General features: G+C 38.8%; 2 protein-coding genes across 4 annotated transcripts in view; one reads left to right on the top strand and one right to left on the bottom strand.

Moving 5' to 3' along the window:
* Positions 1 to 17,871, top strand: part of LOC139151067 (uncharacterized) — a 33,466-nt gene extending 15,595 nt beyond the window's left edge. Inside the window, exons 2-5 of one of the 2 annotated variants that reach the window (XM_070723595.1) lie at positions 2,045 to 3,152; positions 3,616 to 3,845; positions 8,874 to 9,302; positions 13,525 to 17,870. In XM_070723595.1, the coding sequence (XP_070579696.1) occupies positions 8,887 to 9,302; positions 13,525 to 13,684 (576 nt within the window). In that variant the 5' untranslated portion in view covers positions 2,045 to 3,152; positions 3,616 to 3,845; positions 8,874 to 8,886 and the 3' untranslated portion in view covers positions 13,685 to 17,870. Of the gene's footprint in view, positions 1 to 2,044; positions 3,153 to 3,615; positions 3,846 to 8,873; positions 9,303 to 13,524 lie in introns of both variants that reach the window. The other variant, XM_070723594.1, reaches the window with a different exon arrangement.
* Positions 17,872 to 22,745: 4,874 nt separating this feature from the next.
* LOC139151065 (uncharacterized) overlaps positions 22,746 to 25,461 on the bottom strand; it is a 14,121-nt gene continuing 11,405 nt past the window's right edge. For both annotated transcript variants that reach the window (XM_070723591.1, XM_070723592.1), the window contains exon 2: positions 22,746 to 25,461. This exon is cut by the window's right edge and continues 228 nt beyond it. In XM_070723591.1, the coding sequence (XP_070579692.1) occupies positions 25,035 to 25,461 (427 nt within the window). In that variant the 3' untranslated portion in view covers positions 22,746 to 25,034.

Here is a 25,461-nt window from a genome sequence, read left to right as displayed (position 1 = left end):
CGGTCTGCCGCCGTCGCTTGAAAACAATCTCATAAACCTGGCCATATGGGCAACTGTGTATGAGCAGCTGATCGACAAATAATCCTGAGCTTGAACGTGACAGCTCGCCTTCTCCGGGAAGTCAAGCATCCAGTAAATTTACCTTACCTAGATGAAATTTTGTCTATATGCTGAAATTTCGCCGAAGTTTGACAAAATTGCATCGATTTTTCAGGTTCATATCCGACATTTTTGAGTTTTGAGTGCAGACAGAAATAAGTTTTGAGGCAACGTACATGGCTGCGACCCCCTGTTGACCCCTAGCCCTGCGTACGATGCTATGTGCTACAGCTAACACACAGCATCATACGCAGGGCTAGCGAGAGAGTTGCCGACATCGACGGTTATTTACGAGAAGTGAATAAAAGACTGTCATTTTTGGAAGCGATCGAGTAGCTGAGGTAGGCTGGGATACGACTTGGGCCCAAGAACGCTGAATTTCGGCAGTAATTTGGCTTTTACGTCAAGTCCCAAAATGGATTTGAAGTCACCGACGCTACGTACACGTACGGGTCTTTGCAGGGCTGTGGTGAGCGGGGCGATTAGCTGTAGCGGAACACACAGCATCGTACGCAGAGCTAGTTGACCCCAAGTGAAAATGTGTTCGCGATCAAATCTTCCTATATTTTTTTCAGAATTTTCGACAAAATCATTGCTTCTTACATCTTTTGTAAAATATAAAATATTAAAATAAAAATGCGATGTGCCATGTCTCCAGATTTCTAAAACATCGTTCGTTGACCGTTCGACGGAATACTCATTTCGCAAACTTGTGACGCAGTTGAAATTCAATACTGACCGCCAAATAATCTTAATGAGACGAGATCATTCTAGACATCCTCCAAATTATCCAACCATTCGCGTTAGAGTTCAGCTCGCTTAGAGGATCATAACATTCTTCGGCCTTCGTTTAGATCGACCTAATCTCTCCCATTTAGGAAATAAATACACAAGCTACCTTGACAAAACTTCGTGCACCATCCAGGACCAAACACACTACAAATCTGTCTTGACGTCATCATGTCCTTACATGGTAATCGGCATACCGTATTTTTTAGCAAAGGAGACACAGAATACGTCGGAGTATTCAGTTTCAAAACGTATTACATTGTGTGATGTTGTCAAAAAAGGTAATGTTACTGCAGTGGTATAAATTACAAAACACAAAAGTTCAAATCAGTTTATTTTGGACTGGCTTTACCCAACATTTCATATTGTTTCTTATGCCAGATTTGACCACGTGCTTACTGGCGACCCCTTTACATGCAAATTTTGTGTCAAATGGTGTGTTCTCCTGGAAAAACAAACGTACGATTTCTATATGAAGGAGGCGAAATTTGCCCTCAAAACTCGAAACCACCCCTTTATGGGGTGTACCTAGCTATTTTGAACGAGCTTCTCGAATCTGCAGCTCTATTTCGAAATGATGGTCTGGTTTTCTCAGCTCAAGGATAAGTGTTCTCCATCGCTGTGGGCATTACTATTCTCAACTGGGGGTGCAGTTTCCAGTCGTAATGTTTTTCATTGTGTCCGGGATATAAAACCTTTCCTTTTCACAATTTTACTTCATTAACACTAGTCCACATCTTGTCAGCGATTAAACATGTTTCAAGTTTAAATGTTAAATTCTGGTCTCGAGCCCTCTTGTTCGACCAAACTGAAATTACCCCTCCCACTTTGGCTCGTCCAGTGGGTGTAGCAAGGGTCGTGCCCTCGCCTAGAAAACGGAGGGTGCATTAATTGTTGCATTTCGATGCACATTTTGATTATATTCAGAAGATTTTGTGGCAAAAACTCAGATAGAGAAGCATTAATCTTCACATCTCACTTATCAAGACTGGCTGAGCGCAGCACTTCCATTCAGTTAACATCATTACGCCATTTATTATGCCAAGAAAGATGAAGCCAAGACATTTGCCCTCCCTGGTCTCAGCCAGAAATGGTTATACCTTACAGAGTTTTTTCCCACGGAATGAAAACAAATGTACTTGGGCTGAGGCCCAAGTACAATAAACCATTTTTCAGCGGCAGTATACACTACAAAAAACTGTAGAAAAAACGTAATATGCAATTACGTGCTTTTATATTACATATGGCACTGTAAGAGTACTGCACCGCACTGCACTGCACTGCACTGTACTGTACTGTACTGTACTGTACTGTACTGTACTGTACTCTACTCTGTACTCTACTGTACTGTACTGTACTGTACTGTACTGTACTGTACTCTACTGTACTCTACTGTACTGTACTCTATTGTACTCTACTGAACTGGACTGGACTGGACTTTACTGCTCCGTACTGTACTCTACTGTACTCTACTGTCTTATTACACTCGTTGCAAATTGAGCACATCGTGCTGTGCCATAACTGTTTCTGCTATTGAAGTGCCTTTTGCAAATTGTGAACATTTGCATTCAAATTGCGCTAATTAACACTCTTTAAAATCCAACGAACGTCATCACAACCTAAGTTTCAGAGAGAAAGATTTGTAAAGGAGGGTGTAAATTAACGTATTCACAGGATTTTGAAGTTCCAAAATTGTCGTGATAGTCATGGATCGTCGAGTGTTTTCGAAAGAGAAGTAGTTGGTGGTGCGCCTACGCTTAGCTGGCGAAAAAAAATAATTTATCATGGTATTTTGTAAGTACTTCTTCAGAAACTCTGAGTATGAATAACGGTATGAATGTGCGCGAGCGACAGCAAAACGTCTTTTGCTACAAGAACCAATCATCAAGTCACGTCTGAAAGGCTTGTTGTTGCCCTAAAGCCTCCTTAACTTGTTGTGAAATATGACGAAGCCTGAATAAGTGTGTACCGTACTCATCTTATTTTACTATGACACTTACATGTAGGAGTGGGTCCAGACAGACTTTTTCTCATTATCGAGCACTAACCATAAAGGACAGTATAGTTCTATTCAGGCATTCCCATTCAAGTACCAAAACGTGGTAAAATTGTGGGGAATAGGTAATGAGTTTCCGCATAGTTTTTTAAGGTTTCACTGCAAGAACTTAACATAGATTGTGGTAATTATCCAGTTAAGCCTAGTATCGAGATTTATTGATGTTACGCATGCTACTATTGGAGGTACATGTTAAATGTTAATTAAAGCCGCACTTTTCAATCCCAGGTTCTCGCATTAGTGGAGTTCTCCTCCCAGTCAAACACTTGGCCTGTACGATGTTTGATTTCTATAACATTGATTACACAGCCTGATCTCACCTTTTGTCACATTTTGCTAATCCTGCAAACAGAGTTTATGCAAGCTTTTGATTGACGGTCGGTTCAAATCGCCAACGGTCATTGATTCCCCACCACAAACACAACACAAACGCTCGAATTTCCTAAAAAATGTCTTCCAGTCGCGTTAGACTTTGAATATAACTACAGGGTTCGATTGGCATCAAATTTGCGCTGACCGCTTGGCAGTCTGTCTGTGTTTTTGCGGCCGGGGAAAACTTAAAAGTGGCATTTTCTGGAGCGTGTGCCCGCGTGTTGCCTGTTTGGTGTCCACTTACACAATGAACGCCGCCATACCTTGGCGTCTTTTTAAAGGGAGGCTCCGCCTTTAAGTCGAATTACTAAATCTACAATACTTGCATTGTTTTGCCTGTTTGTTACCACTCTGCCGGGTCTCACAAATTTCATTCAATCTTAAGGTGCATTGTATTCTTGGTAGGCACTCCAAAGGATCCAATGTCATCAATAGATATAATGTAAGTCGTGTGTGTGTATGTGTGCAGCCCGTCCATCAATAGTGTGTAGAGCAACTTTATCGAACCCATTAAATGTAACTAGATTAGGTAAGTTGAATGTTTTCATGAGCATGGTTTAAAATTGACTGGAGTTTTGCCGACGTGGCTTGACACATGATTAAAACAATGGCGTATTGGCGTATGTATGTTTTTTCCCTGATAAGTGTCAACATTTCATTTTAAGATGAAGCAAATGCTCTAATAGTTTACATACATTTTTGCTGGGATGCCTTCCTTTTTAGCGTTTTTTCTATCTTTCAATTTTTCATCTCTTCTAACAAAGTCTCTTATTTTCTGAGATAATCTGCCTCACAGCCTTCCCGTTCTAGTTTACGGTTCTTAATACGACATTATATCCCCAGTGATGATGACATTTGAATTTGTGAACATTTTCGGCTATTTTGTTGCAATTGGTTGCTCAAAACATCTTCTTCGAAACAGTAAATCAGAAACTCAGGAGTAAGGTATCAGATTTATGGAATAACAGTTTTGTTTTGCTGTAATAGTAATGTGATTTAAATATGTACAATTTTTTGTCCAATTTTGCCAAATTATCTTCTTGCGTAATTGTTTGTAACATCCGTTGCAGTGACAAAGCAGAATAAAGTCGTTTACAGCTTTTTCTTTCTCGAAAAATCGTATAGATTAATCGTTTTTATTTTCACCATATACAACTTGTCACTCGCGGGCCAAAGTTTCACTCTAATTTTGTAAAAAATGCCATGTTAATTGCAAAAGTAATTTGTCTTTGTACTTGTTCTCTCTTGCCGAGCCGATATACAACGACGGTTCAGATAGCTATCATACTTGTAATTTGTCGCAGATTAAAGTCGACCACCAGGCCAAGAATGGGGTATACAATCACGCGATTCACATTACTGTGTAATTTAACTGTGAAATCTCTTTCACTTACTCGCGCGCAGAGTCAACACAGTGTATAGCCAGTGGCACTACAGCTTTGCAATTCATCAACACCGTCGATTACTTTTTTTCGGCCATTGTTTGAATTCACAGTTCCCTCTCACGACTCGGACTGACGCTATTCCGCATGGGGTTCGCCGGTTCGCCGATCAAATGTCTGTCTGTATCGTCTTGCTGTTCGACACAGAGACAGCGGAAACCCGATTCAGTAATTGTAGCGATTTGAAATTATCTCGCCGGGAAAAAAGGTACATTTAACTTGTAATGCAACTCTTTTAGTGCCTTCGCCCTGACAGGTTTCGTTGACTCGGATTAAGTTTAACGCCGGCAAATGCCAGATGCGTCAACTTTTGCCTCGAGAAGCTACAACCGATATATTAACCAGAATGACGATAGCTCTCGCAAGGAAATAAGTCATGCAATCCTTAGTCAAACCTGACCTGTTTTTCCAGCATAATATACTGCTCGTATATCAAGTTAACAGTTGAATATAAAATCAAGTCATAGTTCACTAAAATATTTTTGAACAGATCAAGTCAAAGGAAAACGCAAATTTAACTTTAACCAATGACCCTTTGTTTATGTATCCATACGGACTCTTCATTTACTGTGTGCCAACACGATGGCAATTTAAAAAAATATTTTTATCTCGCAAATTCGAGCGTGAGTATTCTTGATGTAAAGAGATTAGCGTTTATCTATGTGAACATTTAGTCTACGCGGAGTGGTTTGATAATTTGCCGAAGACACAAAATGAGAACAGTCTTCCCTTCGGGGCTGAAATCTGCCCTAGATAGTGCTGGTAAAACAGGACATTGTCAAATAAATGAACACTGTTCATGTTATCCCAAATTTTGCGATGCTATCAGCCTGCAGGTTGGTTCAAAGTTTAAAACCATTCATATAAAAAGATACATACACCTTTCATTTTCCAGATTATTTTTAAAATAAGAATTTGATCAGACTAGAATTTAATATTTAAAAAACTCTTTTTTTCGAGATAATTGTACATTTAGCTTGACAAGATTGGAACTAATTTGGGAGAATATGATCTTTTAATTGTTCAAATTTATCAAAAGTGTTGGATGCTCTATGACTGAAAGATGCAATATTACAAATTACCCATAAAAACACTGAATTGCATATAAGAAACGAAGAAGAGCTGAAATTTGCTGATTCAACCAACATTGCTATAAAATCTTATTCTCCAAACTTAGCTCCAAATATTAATTTGTCATTCGTTTGGAAGGGATACAGCGTAATGTTGTATTGTAATTATTTCTGGCAACCATATCAATTCTATCTATTCATAAACTGTTTTGAATTTTGATGCTTGATACAGATTGACCTCCTTCAAAACATGTGCCTTAGATCGTCTATCATTCCAACCATCTATCACTTTTCTACGACAAACGCACAGAGCTTTGTAGCCATGGCACTGCCGAATAAAATGTCGTCATTGTCAGGCAATGATAGTCCCGATACGCGTTCTCAAATTTCATTGAACGGCTAATCACTTCGCCGATTGCGTTTGCATTAGGCAACACGCAGGGTATCCTGTAACAGTTTTAATTCACTGAACTCGCTTCCACGAGCGATTACCGGGGCAATTTCGGTCGATCAATTTCATGTCCGATAGTCCATGCACAGACTATTAACATGCTACAAAAAATTGTGAATGCGCCCCTTATTTTGTGTATTTGGTTATTCATGTCAGGCAGACAGCGACACATAGAAACATTTTCGGAATTTTGAGAAGTCGCAAGATCTAAACTTATGTTAATGCGTTTGGAAATTTTTGTAAGGAAATTACTTTCTCATCATCTAATTTCACGAATTGCAATTTCCAGCGTAGACTGAACAGAGAATGGCGACCATTTTGAATTTCACATATATATAAGTCAGTGTGAGCTAAATATTTGGAATATGTCATCTGGGTTTATTTATTTTAACATATTTATAAATATATATTTCCTGGAACACGAAAATAATAAGTCGAAATTTACAGTGATTTATAATCTACCTACTATAAAAGGTATATAGTCACCTGTAATCTAAAGATGCCCATATATGGTCAATGTGGCGTTCCTTGGTATTCAAAATGCCCATGTGAGGGCGCTGTTTTTAAAAAGCGGCCACCCGCTTAGAATCTGTGATTGTTAGATTTTCTCTTTCCATGGTAACTGTGGCAAAATTGGAACAGGTGACAGTATACCTTTAAGTCCAGCTATTAACTTTTTATCTTGCATTAAAGAGACACTATAGCCGCAACATTTTATTACGAACACGATTGGAACTTAATTGGGTGTAGATGAGAGTAATTAATAGGAAAGTGTAACAAAATCGAAATTTTACAAAATGATAGAATAGAGTAAAATTTAAAATATTGTTCTCATCGAACAAAACAACGAAAACACAACAATTATTTCATACCTCTCTCATCGGATTCATTTTATGAGAAAAAGGTTATTTTTGTAAATGTTATAAAGAAACGAGACAAAATGTATAACATTTCTGTAATTGACGACGTTTGAGTCAGGGCACTTTTGAAATGTCCCTGACTTTTTCATGAATTTAGGGCTTCATAAAAATTAAATTGGGTCAGGGCACATTTTAACTGACCCTGACTGACTTAACTATAAATCGATCGAAAAACTTAATTTTGGTTGAGGCAAAGTGACAAACTGAGATTAGTACTAGTATTTCAGTAATAAAGAAACAACAGACAAGCTAGCTCACATATTTTCATTCAAATATGCATATTGTTTAAATATTTTGAACAATATTGCATTAAATACTATCATGCACTGATTCTTATGCATAACATTTCAACAGCATCGTAAATTTTGAATAAAATTTAAAAGATGGTAAGCAAATATGGTGTGATATTAGATAAATTTCTAAAATTCTTCAGAAATTGTGCCAATCCAATTATCCCAACAATTTAGTTCCAATCATGTGTACGATTCTTTCTTTTTGTTCGGCAAAACAAATCCCGAATTTTCTTCCAAAAGTATGTCGAAATACGAAGAATTCTTTGTATTGTTTGGGTTTTTTGTGTTCACTCTGTTCACAATTTGCAGAATAGAACTGAGTTGTTGACACATAGCACATACACACATTGACACGTAGCCTGTGTGTTGACTAGCTGAACAGCAGGTATTTCGGCACAATTTTAGGAGAAGAACAAGAAACTGTATGTTGCAGACAGAACAGAAATCATGAAAAATGCAGTAAAATTTATGGATTCTACCTGTAATAAACAACAAATGTATAGGGACAACGTTAAGAAACGAATCGTTAATTTATTCATGTATTGTTCTATTTATTTACATTAACTTATCTGCATTTTCTACAGCAACTGATCGGATTGTTTTATGTTTCTATTGGGACACAATATTTTGCTGCGAAGGAGACAAACAATTAAAATAGTACAAAAAAGGGGAAAAGATACGCACTGTACTCTCTTTTACAGGGATTATACTTCTTGATTCGATACGCTTAAGGTCTATAACAGGAATAAGTATTATCTCTTCGAAATGTCCGTCGCTACTGATCGATGATAAACGATGACAATAAATCAGCAACGATCATGAATAACTCGTTACTCTCACCATGAGGTGATATGATCTTGTTATCACTCTGACCTATGATCTTTACCCGTTTGATATTGTGTAATTCATAATTTAACTGATAACGATGGTAGGGAAACTGAAAGGCTTTTCAAGCGGAATACAGCGGAGGAGACGTCATTCTGTGTGTTCTAAACCCGGTTCTTGAGTCTAATGAGACCCTCCAATTAAGTGTTACTTGTTCCGAAACTGGCTGCGCGAAACAACAAACCGACTCTAGCAAAGTGTTTTCGGTATGGCAAAATGATAATAACCAGTTCTGGGAAGCAATTTGCGCTGTGTTTGTAAAGATAAGCCTACGCGATATGCATAAAGCCCTTGCGACAGCCATGGCGGTTTACACCCACAGGTTGCAAATGATTCTGCTCTACTGATGGGGTGTCCTTGTCAATGCAGTTCTCGTCACATCATTCTGGTTTTAACTCCCTGGACACTTCCCAGGCAGCCGCTGAATGCATAGTCTTACATATACTGACGTGCACTCGCATCTTCTTCTCTTCTTTTCTTGTAATCTGTCTCCAAGGTAACAGTTGCATATGATGGAGAATCGATCTGAGTCGACGGAAGAGATAAATCCGAGGGAAATAGCAAAAAGGACTTCAATAACAGAATGCCGGCTTCTAACTATGGCAGGGATTGGCATTGCCATTTCGCTGTCGGGAATACCGTTTATTTGCAGCAGCGGGGACGAGACGTCTTTTGCCGTGGGCCTGACGCTCTTCTGTTTCGGACTCCTCATCTTAATGGGAATGTGTTGCCAAGGAATGTTCTCCTCCATGCGGGGGAACGGCGCCTCGGGCGACGATGACAACGAAGACGACGGCGAAAGTCTGACGATAACCGACAACACACAACTAGATGTACTCCACAACACCTATCTGTGTGTGCCGACTGTGGCGCCAGACGCGAATGATATAGATTGTGATGAACGGGAATGCCGAACAGGAATAAGGTATGGACCAGCCTTCACAGGTTATAAAAATGAAGTGTATGTGCCTTTGATTGCCTCCAACTAGAAATCTAAAATTCTCTCTACTGCCGGCTTAACAAGCAACAGTAAAAACGTCGACACCCGATTGAGACACTCTTCGCATTTGTCAGCAGGCTTGTCTAAAATTCACGTCTCTCGCGTGCCCTTGTCTGACACATTTCCACGCCTCAATAAATGCAGACTTGATTTCGTTATCTGAATGCTGTTTCTAGAGGGATAGAATTTAAAAAACGAAAAATATCTTGTATTAAAACAGTTTCCTCCACTCAATAACTATAATGATTCTCTTACATAGTTTCCGCCTTTGGAACTTGTTTATTAAGTTTTGCGTACAGCTTACTAACTCCAATGTAGACTTGTCAACCTGACAACATCCTGTGGCTCTTACGCTAAAGGTGAAAAGGAAAACGCATTTAGCTCATTTTGAAAGGTAAAATTCCCTTCCAATTACGCTCAATTTACACAGAGAAACGTTAAAGAGTTGGGAAAAGTGCATGATCCGATTAGCTGGCACGTAAAATCGACCAAGATTCTCATCACAGAATGACGCAGCCTATATGCAAATGACATGTGCAGTTCGGTCATGACGTCCTATACTTTGTACAATGAAGTTCCCGGGCGAAAAAACCTAAAAGTACTCAGAAACGTTGACGAACAAACTCTGTTCGCTGACGTTAAGAACGTTTGTCAATGACATTACGTTCAAGACAGAAGCCAAATTTCCTACTCTTTGCGATAGGGATAGAACTTTATTTTCATTTATTCTCTGAATGTATGTATGTATGTATGTATGTATGTATGTATGTATGTATGTATGTATGTATGTATGTATGTATGTATGTATGTATGTATGTATGTATGTATGTATGTATGTATGTATGTAGGTAGGTAGGTAGGTAGGTAGGTAGGTAGGTAGGTAGGTAGGTCTATCCGCTCGTGTTTGTTTCAATCTGAATGAGTAGACATTGACCAACCCATGCCGTATAATCCTTAAAGGGCCATTAGCTGTGTTTTTAATGATTTTTCACTACTTTGATTTCCACGTCAACTACAGTTTCTTGTTCTACTGCACAAAGCACATTAAAATACAGCGTTCAGCTTGACAACTCAGCCTGTACATATGTAGACTGCATTGTTATTGTTGGCAAGTGAATTCTGGTCAGGCTAGAATTCAAATGTAAACAATTACAGTGCTTGTTTACAAACGCTGTGTTGGCAAGCTAAAAGTTGGTGTCACAATACTGCATGTTTTGTGGTATAAACAAATACTTGCAAATTAACGTCCAAAATCCTGTAGGAACATAACCATGAAATGTTACATCTACCGGCCCTTTGACTGTTTAATTAAGACTTCTGCAGCCAGACTGGCTTGATCTTGGATGATGATAATGGTGATGTTCTGCTGTTGATTGTCCTGACGACGACGACGACGACGACGACGACGATGATGATGATGATGATGATGATGATGATGATGATGATTTTGTTTACAGTGATTATATTCGATCTTGTATTGTATTGTTCATGAATTTTGTGGGATCAACATGAAACTTGACGTTCAAACATAGATCCTGATGTGATCGCTCTAACGCTTCATGCAGCTTCATCAGTTGACCGCAATATGCGTGGTCCCAGGGGTCAAACGGACATTACGCCGCTATAAATCCTTTAACGAGCACACATGCCAACACCTTAGACGAAATCTATATGTTGATGACCTCAAATTGCTTTGTAAATTTCTATCGTTGCGAGTCGTTCGGTTTTTTAAAGTCATTCATTCTCGCCCCTGACAAACTCGGTCCTCGGTCCCACTCTTTTTTCTTCTCTCTCCAGCTCATTACATGAAACAAATACCAACTCTAAATTTGTCGACGCTTCTTTGACTAAGGACGCCAGTTAATGCAGCACGCGCCTCGAAATTAAAAAAATTAGACTTTTGCTCAAACTTTTATCAATGAAACTTTCAACCATTCTCATATTTAATCAATAATGAAAGTCAGGGGGTCACTGTGCAAGTTTGGTACAAGGGAAACATATTTCCTGACATTATCGATATTTGAGATTTAAAATGGCCGCCATCCCTGTGTTTACAACCCTATGGGCAAAAGTTAAATTTTCGATTTTAAAAAAAATATACAAAATTAGGAATTCCGAACATCTGCGTCCGAGGCACAATCTAAACAAAAAATATATCCCATTGACTTAACACAGGAATGGCAGCCATTTTGAATTTCAAATATTGGTAAATTTAAGGTACATGTAGTTTGTTTCTCTGATACAGAAATTTGCAAAGTGATGCCATCATATTTGTATTCTTGATTCTAAAAGAGTATGGATGGAAAGTTTAAGTATATCACTTGCGAGGTGCACATTATCTTAAATATATGGTTGTCGTCATTAAATTTGCTGTCATCAGGAAGGTAAAAACTTCTCAGTACCGAACGATAACAGGGAGTTGACTTAATACACCGCTTCCTCCAATTTTCGTCGTTGACAAAGGGCAGTGCGGTAACCTGGATACAATTTCATTTTTCGAACATCTATAGGTGTCCATCAAACAGCGTAATATTTGACCGAGCGAGTCAATATAATAGATGTGACTTTGTATCGCTTACTTCGCAAGCTATTCATTTTGAAGCTTTAAAATGAGAAACTATTATGTTTCCTGCGAGCGATCGATGATAAAATCCGTAAAAAAGTATACTGACGTACGTACGGTGAAAAACTAGAAGAGAAACTGACATTTGATTCACAAAATATACAGTGGGCAACAAGCCTGACCTACAGTGTCGTTTTCGAAAGCCGATAAAGAGACTCTACCTTATTGAAAAGCAGTGCTTTGGCTTTCACGTTTTGAGAATTTGAATACAGCCTCTAGCATATAGCGCGACGTATTCATCTCAGCATTCGCAGAAAAAAATGTGTGTCGGACACATTATCGTTTGCATGCCACGTTCTCCAAGCAGCACACACACATACCCTCACCATGGCGAGTAAAACCCATGCAGCTTGGGCTTCTGTGGATCTAACAGTTTGTGTTTGCATTTTGTTCAACGTTTAGGGTTTTCTTCCTACGAACTTTTATCTCGCGGTGTACGTAATCGCAGGCCAGGTTGAACAAGCCTAAACAGGCAAAATGAGCCGTATGCCGTTTTCTTGTGTCCGAGTGATATGAAATATGCCACGGGGATCATGTACAATGATTTCTTATTGGTGTTTTACGGTGTCTGCACACAAGGTACTGTCGGAGTTGGATGAGGTATGACGACTAACAGCAAAACCAAACTAGTGTCTGCCGTAAGTCGGCGTAATCTTACCAAAATAGATGGTATTTTGTACAATTATCTACAAAATATGTTTGCCGGATAATCAGAAAGCCAAGATCAGTTCCAACGAGCGGCAGTTCAACGACTGATTGACAAATAGCGTCACTCGAGCTTAGTCTATTAACTTCCAGTACTGAAGTTGTCATGGAAACGCGCCGCTGCCCCGGGGAAAGCTGCGAATATCACGGTCCGTAAACTGAACATCTATCGGCTTCGCGTCTTCAGGAGGAGCATTAACGGCGGTGCTGGCCATCTGTTGCCTTGGATACAGAGGCTCAGATTACGGCGTTCAAACTCCCACCGTATGCCGAGGTATTAGGAGAGATAGGGTACTGTCGATTGAAAGAAATCTGAGCCAATCTGATCTCTAGTTGCCGCTAAAACGTTACACATACAGAAAGATTAGTGGAGCTTGGTGTAAAAGTTATTTAGGAATATTGAAGGCTCATATACCCCAGCCGATCGAACGCCATTCTTAGTCAGATGGCGAGAATCTAGAAAATCTTCAATTTGAGAAGGTAGAGAATACGTCATATTGTTGATGAAAGTTCTAGCTTGAAGCCACTCGGTACCGCTTTGTTCGATGAAAATGGTCAATTGGGACTGTTTACGAGTGAAATGTTGTTCGTAAAGAGCGCACAAATTTCCATTTTCAAAATGTGGAAATCGCCGATTTTTCGATCAGATGACGGAATGCGCAGAATCTCAGAGACCAGTTTAATACGCATTTCCTTCTCAAGGTTTTGAAAAGCCAATACACAGACATTGCTTGAAACATCTGTCATTGTCGACATCCTCCCTGTCAAGCTATTCACTCTTCCAAGACCCACTAACTCCGTCTAAATTCACTCTTTCAGGAGCGAAGACACTCAGAGCTTGGCCGAGGAGCAGGAGATCGTGCCTTACCACGAGGGAATCTCCCGCAGCGGCGGCGACTACATTCTCCTCACCGACATAGCAGAACACACCAAGGACACCCCGCCTACCTATGACCAAGTGGTCTGTTCCGATGTTTGAAACAGGATCGGACGATTTGAAGAGAGGGGAAATTAGTGTGAAATCGGTCAAAAGAGATGGAATCATCAAAGATTTACCTGGATTTTTTCTTACTGAAGCCGAAATAGTGATCAAAATTCACGCTGTTGATTAACCATGGGAACTTTCGAGTGAAGCTATTCTGAAAGCCGACAGAATAAACCCATGATGGCGGGAAGATGAACTCTTAGAAATTCTAGCATTCGTCTCTTCCCGCACATTTTCTCGGCTTCCTTGATTACAATCCCCTTTCTCGAAGTTTATTACGTTGTTACGAGACGTTATTACATACACTTAATACATCTGAACGGCAAAGATACCACAGACACGATTCGTTGACGTGCAGCGGCACGACGAACAAGTAATGAGTGATCTAAAAGGACACTTTTTAAACAGGACATATCGTCAGCGGGTTTCCATTTTGCTGTCACGGTGTTAGTGCCGTCGGCAGTAATTTGAGATTTTGGACTATCACACTTGATGGTATCGCTATGGATGCATCAAATGCCAATTTATATCGAAGTCCACCGACTTTAGGATCATAATTAAAGCTTAATCGATGAAATGTGTCAGATATTTTTATCGATGTGCTGGGCGAAAATTATATTTTGAAGCATGAGATGAGGTCGTAGAATATTGTACTCAAGGAAACGAGGTTGACTTTTAATAGACTCGTCAATCATGTGCATTTACCGTTAAGTATCAGTATTCTTGTTCCACCCTGTGAAAGGTGCACAGGGAATCAAAATTAGTTACATTTAGCGCATTCTAAGTGTTACTTGTCAAATGTCTTCTCCGATAGTCATTCCGAGTGTCAGACTATCTCATGCCATCAATTCCTGTCTGACGATCTATCTGCTCGTTTGTCCACCATACCCCTGTAAGATTGTAATATGCCTTTCTATATCTGTCTGTTAGTATTAACTCATATTATACTCATGCAGTCTTTTTCATCAACCCATGCACGTCCGCCTCTTCCCCAGACAAGCATACGCGCAATTACTTTACATCGGCGTCTACAGGATAGAATAGATTGATGTAATTAATCAATGTTCCAATCACTAACCTATTTTCGACAAGCTGCAGACGAACATACAGGCTGACGCCAGAGCAACTCAAACCTTTTCCATAAAATTTCGTCGTCATCGTGACGACCATGCAAAGTATCGAAAACTTTAACACTGACAGTGATTATAAAATGCAAGAAAATACTATCCTTGACACTTTCTCGAAATGTTCGGTACAAGAAGCCATTTTGAAACCCGTTTGCAAACAACGATGTGTCAGTGTTAGATTTCAAGATAGCATGACATATTTGAAACACGATTAGAACTAATTAGGGATAATTGGATTTTCATATTTTTCAAATTTCGCAAAAGCGGTAGGTGCCGTATAGCTGAATGTTGCAATATTGCAAATTACTCATAAAAACAAGTGTGTAATGAAAAAAGAAAAGCAGATGAGATTACATTTGTAGATTTGTAGATTACTTCACCGTCCAATTATCCCAAATTAGTTCCAATCGTGTTTTGAAGAGTATTTCTAACCTCACAGAATGTTGAATCAGCAGTTTCACAATTTGTTTTGATGAATTATCGTGCATCTTCATATTTTTGTCACTTAACCAGTCATGTCTTTGCACCTTTGACAGTCGCTTTCATTGGATGTTTTTCTTTTTGAAATCTACATCATTGAATAGGATTACAACATTATTAATTAAGGTAGAATGCGCCTCGGGGACAGATATTCTGACTTTCTAACTTTTACAATCTTTTCTGATCTTCAACTTCAACTTGGGTTCATTTTAAAGCTCTTGGAGTAAGAAAACATTAAATTTTCGAAAAATCGAAAATTTGATTTTCCACATAGAGTTAACGCAGGGACGGTGGCCATTATTAATTTCAAACATTGGGTAAATTTTGGGTAATATGTTTCTCTAGTATCAAAATTTGCACGATGACCCCCCCCCCCCCGAGTTTTATTCTTGATTTTGAAAGACGATGGTTTAAAGATTCCTTGAGAAAAGTTTGAGCAAAAGTTTTTTTTTCATTTTTGAGGAGCATACTACAAGTTAGAATAAAATAATCGTGAAACTGCCGAGTCTGTTTCTGTAATATGAGCTGCAGAAAATCCAGGGATGGGCGCATTTCCGTGCAAGATTTCAAAATGCAGCATGGGAACGCCACATTTCTTCGAAAACATTCTTGTCCAATCTCTGCTACCAACAATATATGCAATTATAAAAATAACGATCACATGTAAATTAATGTACATTATCAGGTAGGTATATTGAGTTTACATTTGACATTGGCACCTTCCTCAGACCATGCACCAGTGACTAACGGAAATCGTTTCTTATCAACACGGCATCCGTTCCTCTATAGGTTATGGCGAGCAATTTAGATCGATTGTCACGTCTGCTGCTCACTAAAACTCGATGCATCAAATTCTCGCCTGTCAAGGTACGCTATTTCCCGCCAGCACATCGATCTGACCTAAGAGGTATGACTAGCAATGGCCACAGTCGCCCTGGCAAACTTCTCCATATACTACAGCGTACTATATTTCGAAAGTCCGTGATTTTCAGCGCTATCGACAAAACTTCAACAAATCGCCAGCGACCCACGTATACGAATATACTTGCACGACATCAACGGAATGAAGCAGAGTACGTCTGATTTTTAAATTTACTTCTATCATCAAAATATGCTCTGAATGGCAGGAAAAGACAAAAAACTTATGACGCAGCAATGTTTGCAGCTATGTTTGATTATTAAATTCACATCCCCCTGTTTCTGTAAACGATGAATAAAAACCGCGTGACTTTGATAACAATCTTAGAAAATAAAATACAATTTTGATGAGCCTGGATAATATAATATTTGTTTTGCCTCTCATATACGCACGAAATATTGATTTTTTTCTTGCGAGCGTCTTTCCATTTTTCGCAGAGCATTTGACCCGCAATCACGGAGAAAGAGCGCCGATTTGATCTGTTAATGCAAACTCATTTGAATTTTAGAATTGCATCGATGGTGTTTTTTATCGCCTCATACCAACTCTATTGAAAATTGAGTGTTGTTGAAAAGAAGTCGTAGCTCTACATTACAGACTGCGAATCAGTTAAGTTCAGCCTTTTATGGTCTAAACGAGACACTCTTACCGTAAAAAATACTTCATTCACTCGCTCTGACAGGCACGATAACAAGACATGTCATGAGCTTTCAAAGGTACCGACCTAGCTGAACTGCCAGATTACAATCTGCTCGATGTGCTATTATGGCTTCGCGCCCGTGCTAACAATGACTTGATACTCTACTCTTTTCAACGCAGATGAGAGTAATGGTGACCTAAAGCTCAATTTGCTGTAACGTTATGCGTATTTTCGAGACTGTTTGTCGTGACTGTTTTCTTTTCTGTGGATATATGTATTGTACAGATTCTTATTCGACGTCCGAAATCGTGTCAAATGCCTAGTATTGAACTTGTCAACACAGCCTGTATTTTAGATGTCTTCATTGTTAACAATCAAAGTTGAGTTCAGACTAAAATTTGTTTGTCAGAAATAATATTTCACATGGTTAACAATGCATTGTATTTATAAAGCTAATATTTCAACATGCTCGATAGAGAGAAACAAGGTGTTTTTATTTCAGCAAACATCAACGTTAAATATATCGAAGGTTACAGCCATTCTCTTTTGAAACAACGAGGCGGCCTGCGCGCGCATACACACAGAGAGCAGGATTTGTAGTCCAATTCTCGTTGAACCACTCATCGAATTGAAACAAATTATGGTGAAGACAATGGTTTACTATGAACTTAAAATTAATGCTTGAAATAGCAGCTTTTTACTCTTGCTGATTCGTAAAGAATTCGAAACTCGGTCGATGTTGAAATAGCATTTTATGGATTTTAAAAATTGTCGTCAATCACAAACGGGTAATTTTAGTTTTCGTCGATGTCTTAGCTCGAAGATACCAATCCGAAGAAATTGATTATGAACCAATCAATGTTTTGACTAAATTGTCGTTTATAATAGTATCATTCAACGGAATGAGATATAAACTATGTTCTGTAGAAGGGAATTCTCTTCGTCCGTTCTATTTGACTGTTACAGATGTAGATTGTTTTCTAATTTATCGTCAATAAAGAACATTTTATAAACTAAACCAAGAAAACATGCAAGGAGTAGGATTTTGTTCTCCCATATTAAGGTAGTATGCACCTCGATAGCGAAAGACTTAAACGTTTGCTCAAACTTTCCTCAAGGTATATTTCAGCCATTCTCTTTCAAAATCAAGAATGAAAATCGGGGGCCACAGTGCAAATTTTGGTAATAGAGGAACAAATTACCCAAGGTTTAGCGATATTTGAAATTCAAAATGGCCGCCATCCTGTGTTAACTCTATGGAGAAAAATACAATTTTCGATTTTCGAAAAACTAAGACAGTGAAAATTTTGTTGACACCGAGCGCTTTAAAATGAACACCAACAAGAGGTAAATATAAAAACAAGTGGTAAATTTTGAGAGTATGAATATCTGTCCCCGAGGCGCGTTCTACCTTAAGTGGTATTTCTGGACGCACACACTGACATCGCTATATATAACGAGAGACAGATAGGCCTACTTCTGAAAAGAGATTGCTTGTAAGCGTTGGAGCTCGACGATGGCATGGTTTCTGAACCCACTGAATGATGGAGAAATACAAAGCAGCTGATGTGAGTGTTATTATGGAGCGAGTGTTTTCGCGAGTAAATGCTTTTTCTTGAAAAGGGAAATTTAATGGTTATAAATCACGTGCAATCTTTCGCTTCTGAGCACTTAATGTTACGGTTGCTGTGATAGGTCAAGATGGCGGTCTTTTCATGGCGGGCTTCAGAGAGGAAAATGTCGATCGATGGCATTAGCCCGTGAAATATGTGAAAACTGAAGGGAAATTAAAAGGCTGGAAATGACCAAAGGTAAACTGGGATTCACATGTGACAGGATAGTAAGGTTTTTCAAGTCTTTGTCAGAGAGGGCGCTCAGCAAGAAAAGTCTCAGAATATGCACTTGTCAAAGAAAACAAAATCTACTCGACTGGCGAGATTGTTTCAAACTTGGGTATGCAGGTCGGTATAATTGTTTTTTTTTTCCATCTTTTTCCTGTTCTTTTTCAGAGTTCTCTGGAAATATGTAGTTCTCATTGTATAATAGTTATGAATATGAAAATTATCAATAAAATCTGATTGGTATTTGATCAGTGTTGAGCTTCGTTTCCGTTCTGCAGTACTTGAAAAATCACTAAAGAGATTACAATTGTCATAGCCGTTTACGGCGCGTCCGATATGGTATCAAACAACATAAACGGCTGTGTCAAGCGTAATCCATAGGCATTCAGTGACGTCCCCGTGCGCTGCCGAACGGAAAGGAAACTTACGGTAGTTTGTGCCCCGAAAATAAAGACTTAAGGTAGAACCGCCTCGGGGACAGAGAGTCGGGCTCTCAAATGTATACAATTTTTTTCTGATCTACAATTTGTGGGGCTCATTTAAAGCTCTTGGAGAGAAAAAACACTTTCACCGACTTAAGTTTTTCCTCAAGCCAACTTTCAACCATTTCTTCAAAAAAGAAATAAACTCAACCGACATTACCGATATTTGAAATTCAAAATGGTCGCCATCCCTGTGTTATCTCTAGGGGGGGGGGGGGGCTAAATTCCTGATTTTCACAAAAATAAACCGCTGGCAACTTTACTTACTCCGTAAGCTTCAAAATGAGCCCCACAAGCGGTAGGGCCAAAAGAACATTCTAAAAGTTTGAGAGTCCAAATATCTGTCTCCGAGTCGCCTTCTACCTCCACTCTGATTTTTCAAGTACTACAGAACGGAAAGCAAGATCAACCCTGATCAAATGCCAATCTGATTTTATTAATAATATTCATACTTTATAATCATTTACGTATGTTTTGTAGATGATAAGTGCCTTCTGCGCCCTTGAAAGCGTGTCACAGATATGCATTTGATTTGCATGTAAGTAAAAGAGCCATGTATTAAGGTAGTATGCGCCTCGAAAGTGAAACACTTTCGCTCAAACTTTCCTCAATGAAAATTTCAGCCATTCTCTCATTACATCAAGAATAAAAATCGGGGGTCATCGTGCAAATTTTGGTACTAGAAAAACAAATTACCCAAAATTTACCGTATATTTAACTCGATGGAGAAAAATAAAATTTTCGATTTTCGAAAAACTAAGCCGATGAAAAGTTTTCTTACACCAAGAGCTTTGAAATGAACCCCCACAAGTGGTAGATCAGAAAAGAATTGTAAAAGTTTGAGAGTCTGAATATCTGTCCCCGAGGCGCGTTCTACCATAAAGGTATACAGTCACCTGTTATCTAAATATGCCCATATATGGTCAAATTCAAAATGTGTGTCACAGATGTGCATATGCTTACCGTCACAGAACCGGCTGGCTCGGTGAGCCTTGCTTGCTAGAAAGACCGTTGAGGGCGCATCACCATATGGTTGAGGATAGAGCTGCGTAGCGGACGAGGGGCTGTGAGAGAGTCTAAAGTTGAGTATGCTGTACTTGACACGAATTTGCATAATTCATCACTGCCATCAAACTTTCTTGAACTTTTCAGAATCTTATAAATTCCAACTACCTTTCTCAATAATATCACCGAGGGTCATTGTATTGGTGTAAAGTTCTACGATTTTATGTAGACGGTAGAAACAGTTGTTGGTAGTAGAAACAGCCGTACAAACAAAGCCTATCTCCTCTCTCATCTCTCTCTCTCTCTCTCTCTCTCCCTCTCTCTCTCTCTCTCTCTCTCTCTCTCTCTCTCTGTATATGTATAACTTCATGAGTACAAATACATACATACATACATACATACATACATACATACATACATACATACATACATACATACATACATACATACATATATACATACATACATACATACGCATACATGCATAGTCCGTGCAGCAATATAGTTACTATTATAGCAATTAAATTCAGACCAGGTGTTGACGTCGCACAAGATAGTTGGTCGATCAAACAGAGTCGCAGGATGACGAAAAGTAGCGTCACGTTGCAGTGTCCATGGTGCCCATATTATGTAACTTCTGACATAAAGTCCCTAGTTGAGGTTTTCGCTGTGAGCAGTGTTCGGGACACAAGATCTGTCAGTGGCAAAAAACTTTCGATAAGGTTGATCGCATGCGCATGCGTTAAACGTCGTAGTTAGTACTCAGTTGTCGAAACCAAGTTGTCAAATGAAAAGATACACTGACATCACCTAACAATGACGGCTGCTGCCGAAGGCAATCGGCTTATACAGTATACAGTAGTACGATGTAGCGTTGAAACTATGACGTCAGTCATGTTATTGTTGAAAACACTGCATGAGGAAGTCATGACCACGACATCTTTTCGGACTGTGTTTGTTGGATGCAAATGTGTGAATTATAAATTACTGTCAATAAAGAATTGCAGCTTCAAGTAGGTCAATTCTGACTTTGCAATTTGGGATTAAAATTAATTTTATTTATCCTTTGAATCGAATACAATTTGAAAAAGAAATACAGTTTCTATTATGGCAATAAGAAATTATTAAAGCGGGTTAGAGTTTCTCCTTGCAACTTTTCCCAGTTATGACCTAAAAACTATCGTAATGTCGATAGAGAGAGAGTCTAGTATTTTTTGTAGGAATGAATACTAAACAATGGCGCCCGCAGTGGCAGTCAGCCACACTCGTGCATTGAGTGGCATTTTGAGCGGTTGGTCCACATCGCACGTGATAGCGAAATACCCTCATTATAAAAGTAACTGAATGGTACTGGCTGAAAATTGCATGGAGAAAATGTATACTGGTACTATCCTGAATCTGGACGGGTTAAAATAAATATCTCACATCCATGATAAATATGAAATCGCGAAAAAAGAGTGCGCTACGAGCAAATGTTACTAAAACAAACCAGGAATAGAATGAATCTCCACGACTTCAGCGAGCAAACTGCTTCTTAGAAGCTTCAACTTTAAAACCAATGTACTATATTTAATATACTAATTCAAATTAGAACATTTCACATGAGCTCCAGATTTGTAGAGACATTAGAGAGATACCTAATATGTTGATTACAGTCACCACTAGACTGAAAGATCCGTTGCTTGAGGGCGCTCTCTAGGAGGGGAGCGTAGGGAGCGTCCGGCAACGGATCTGTCAGGTTACGTCACCACCCGTGTATCACCCGTGCATGTCATCGTCAGCCTCATTAGAAAACAAGATTTGTTAAAATTTCTAAATAAAGTTATGTGCAAAGTTTACATTTCATTTTCCCTCAGAGAAAGAACTTAATCCTGTACAATCTCATATATCTAAACTGCAAAACGAAGCAAAATATGCTCTACATGAAACTTCACATATATGTATTTATGTATACAAAGAAATAAATTCTTACTTAAAATGTGTCTAGTTCTGTATTGCATCCATTATGTTTTTCAAACTTTGGTAAAAGATTTACAGATTTCACATAGCAGTGATAGTTCTACATATGCCCAATATACACAACTCCCACCTGCTACAACAGACATGTTTCCCGGCGGCAACCATGTCAATTCAATTTCAACCCGATGGAAAAAATATGAACAACGTAGTTTAAACTTCTTATTACACTGTTTGTATTGCACGTCAGAGGGAATGTCTTAAATCAGCACACTTTAATTTCTATACAATTTGCATCGATCTGAAAAAATCTTATGACATCTATATCATCGAAAAATCTTCAAATCCTGTGAATAACCGAATAACTACTGCAAATTTAAAAGTATTGTGATACTTACATCGTACAGTGAACATTATATATATATATATATATATATATATATATATATATATATATATATATATTATATATAATGTTCACTGTAAGATGTAAGTATCACAATACTTTTAAATTCATATATATACATATATATATTACCATATATATATATATATATATATATATACATATATAAATGCGTACATGTCTTACATCTTACAGTTAACATTATATATATATATATATATATATATATATATATATATATATATATATATATATATGTACATCTATGTATTGTTTGTGTGTATAATTCAAGTTCGCACATTGACCGTGACATTAATCTCAGTGTGGTTCACGAAGTTCGATGTTAAGTGGAACCACATTAAAGAAAGCACGACGCACCCGATTGGCTTTATCGTGAAATGCGGAACAGCTGGCCCACTGCTGATGGACAATCACACAGTACATTAATGGCTAAAGTGTTAGTGATCGATTTGACCGTGCAAGATCCACTTGACATTGAGCTAATTTTCATAATTGGATAAACCGTGTACGGCAGAATGTATCGATTTTATAAAATTGTGATGTCGGATGTATTGTCAATGCTCGATATTTGAAATTTGCCTTGCGTCGCCTGTGAGATCAATATCATCTGTTTCAACCATCAACCATTTCAACCATTCCAGTGAAGAGAAAGGAAAATTAGAGAACCTTCCGGACAGTTTCTATTGGGGAAAAATCCGCGATTTTATGGAGATGAACAATAACGTCTTAGCAGGGGTGGTCAAAATGAAAACATGCGATTATTGAAGCGTTTAAATATTTGACATTATTTTTCTTGATTTGGCAGCACAAGCAAATCAAATATTTTTCCTCAGAATACCACTTTTTCAGTTTCGAGCGCTTAAAATATTTTAATAAAAGTAGTGAGGTTGGAAACATTTCTTTTCTTAACATCTTCTGATTCGTTTGCCCTACTTTCACTGCATCCCCTATAATCTGCTGTCGATCCCTATGACCCAAATGATTAAACGACGTTGTCCGCGACACTCGTAGAGCGCCCCTAGGGACGACATGAGCTAATGCCAATCCCATTCCCGTCAGCTTTTTGCGCGTAGCGACGGGCTATATACTTTATCCGTGCTTTCGCAGACGGACGAATGTTAAAGTTGGTCGATGTCATTTTATGTAAATTTAAGATTCTCTTGTGCGTGGCTATCTAGAAACGTATGACGTAATGAGGTGGCGGGAATTGAACGCATTTGGTACGTCGAGTTGATGCTGGATATGCACAATTGCAAACACGGATGGATTCTAACTCTGCTGCCTCTCACAAAATGAAAACCGGCATTTAAAAATATTGAGCCTACTTACATTTGGAAAGGAAAGCTTATATTAAAGTTATATGGTGTAATTTAGGCAAATAAGCCCAAAGCGTGACCGAATAGATGTCATTTTGTAGACAGTAGATCCAATCAATAGATATGATGGTATTAACATACGCGTTTTTTTCAAACAGCATATCAGTATTAAGCGCAATTGTTTTGGAGATAGGCAGTAATCTGCAGATATGAAAGCAAAGCTACTAAATTTGCGGAATAAAGTAATTAACTTCCAAAAAGGCGTGTTAACGTTTACGTGATCTTGGGACTCGAAGGTAAACTTTGCAAAATTAATGACTGTCATAAATACTGACATAACTTGCAATATATTATAAGTATTTTGGACTGTCCATTTAACTATTACTCGTTGCCTTTGGCGGTAAATTTAACCCTTTGACCCACTTCAAATCATCTCAATTTCTCTTAGTTTCATTAACAACCACGCATGGCTCAAACTCACCAAAAGAAGAAATGTTCTGCTATCTATTGTGATAATCAGCTGATTTGCCCATATGAGCAAAAACTGAAGATGGAGGTAAATAACGTTTTCTTTATAAAGTAGTGATTACCAGGCCTTAACAAGACATTGTCAATGACATAGTCCCCCGCTTGGTTGATGAATTTGGAACTTGAAACCATTGATGGAACTGATGGTGAAGCGATATTGGTCAATATATGTTCAGAAAATGGTGCAGAGAACGTGGTATTAATTTGTATGTGTAGTTGATGTCTAATGTATGAACGGAATTAGTCAGCTAAATTTTAGAAATAGTTGGGTGTTTGATCAAAGGCTGCAATGTGTTTGTGAATTCTCAGTGTTGGTTTGTGATAAAAATGGAAATGAAGTTTGAAAGACTTTTGTCTAAAGCTGCCAGCGTATTGGCTGTAGACATCCACTACAAGAAACAAAATGGCCATCACGCGGCCAGATTGGATCGTATCACAAAACAAATTGACGTGCATGTGTATGACATAGGGAGTAATCCTTGTACTAAGTTTGCAAAAAATCGCTCCTGGCATCTCTGTTTATTTGCGTGAACGGACGCACGCACACGAAAAAATCTATAAGTCTCCCGGACTTTGTCTGTGGGGACTAACAAACGGACGAATTAAATGCATTTAGTACTGAGTTACACTGTTGAACTATCAGCCTCTGCTTGTTCTCCTGGCCCGCGCTCGACGTCGTCCGTGTTCGACGTCCTGGCAACGGCATACTCGATACCGATACTGCTGTACTTTCTGGCGTCGTAGCACCGCCAGATGGCGGCCACGAACACAGCTATGCCTGCGAGTGATAAGAAGATACAACCGCACACCAACATCGGTAAGTTGTTCCTTAGCACCAGAAGGGCGATGCCTACTATTCCAACAGCGAAAGCCACAAGGCACATCGTAAGCTGGCGTGTCTCGTTATTCTTCAGAATGCTGGTCTCCATCACGGGTGCCTCGTCCCGTTGCGTGTCCTGAGTTGCTTGTCCGTTGTCTCTTTCCTCCGGTGCTTCCGTAATCTCCAACATCGATCCTTGTGTAGCACCATCCTTTTTCTTTGGTGTACGT

The sequence above is a fragment of the Ptychodera flava genome, chromosome 15 (genome assembly GCF_041260155.1).
Source record: "Ptychodera flava strain L36383 chromosome 15, AS_Pfla_20210202, whole genome shotgun sequence".
NCBI classification, from domain to species: Eukaryota; Metazoa; Hemichordata; class Enteropneusta; family Ptychoderidae; genus Ptychodera; species Ptychodera flava.
This window is presented reverse-complemented; position numbering and strand designations above follow the sequence as displayed.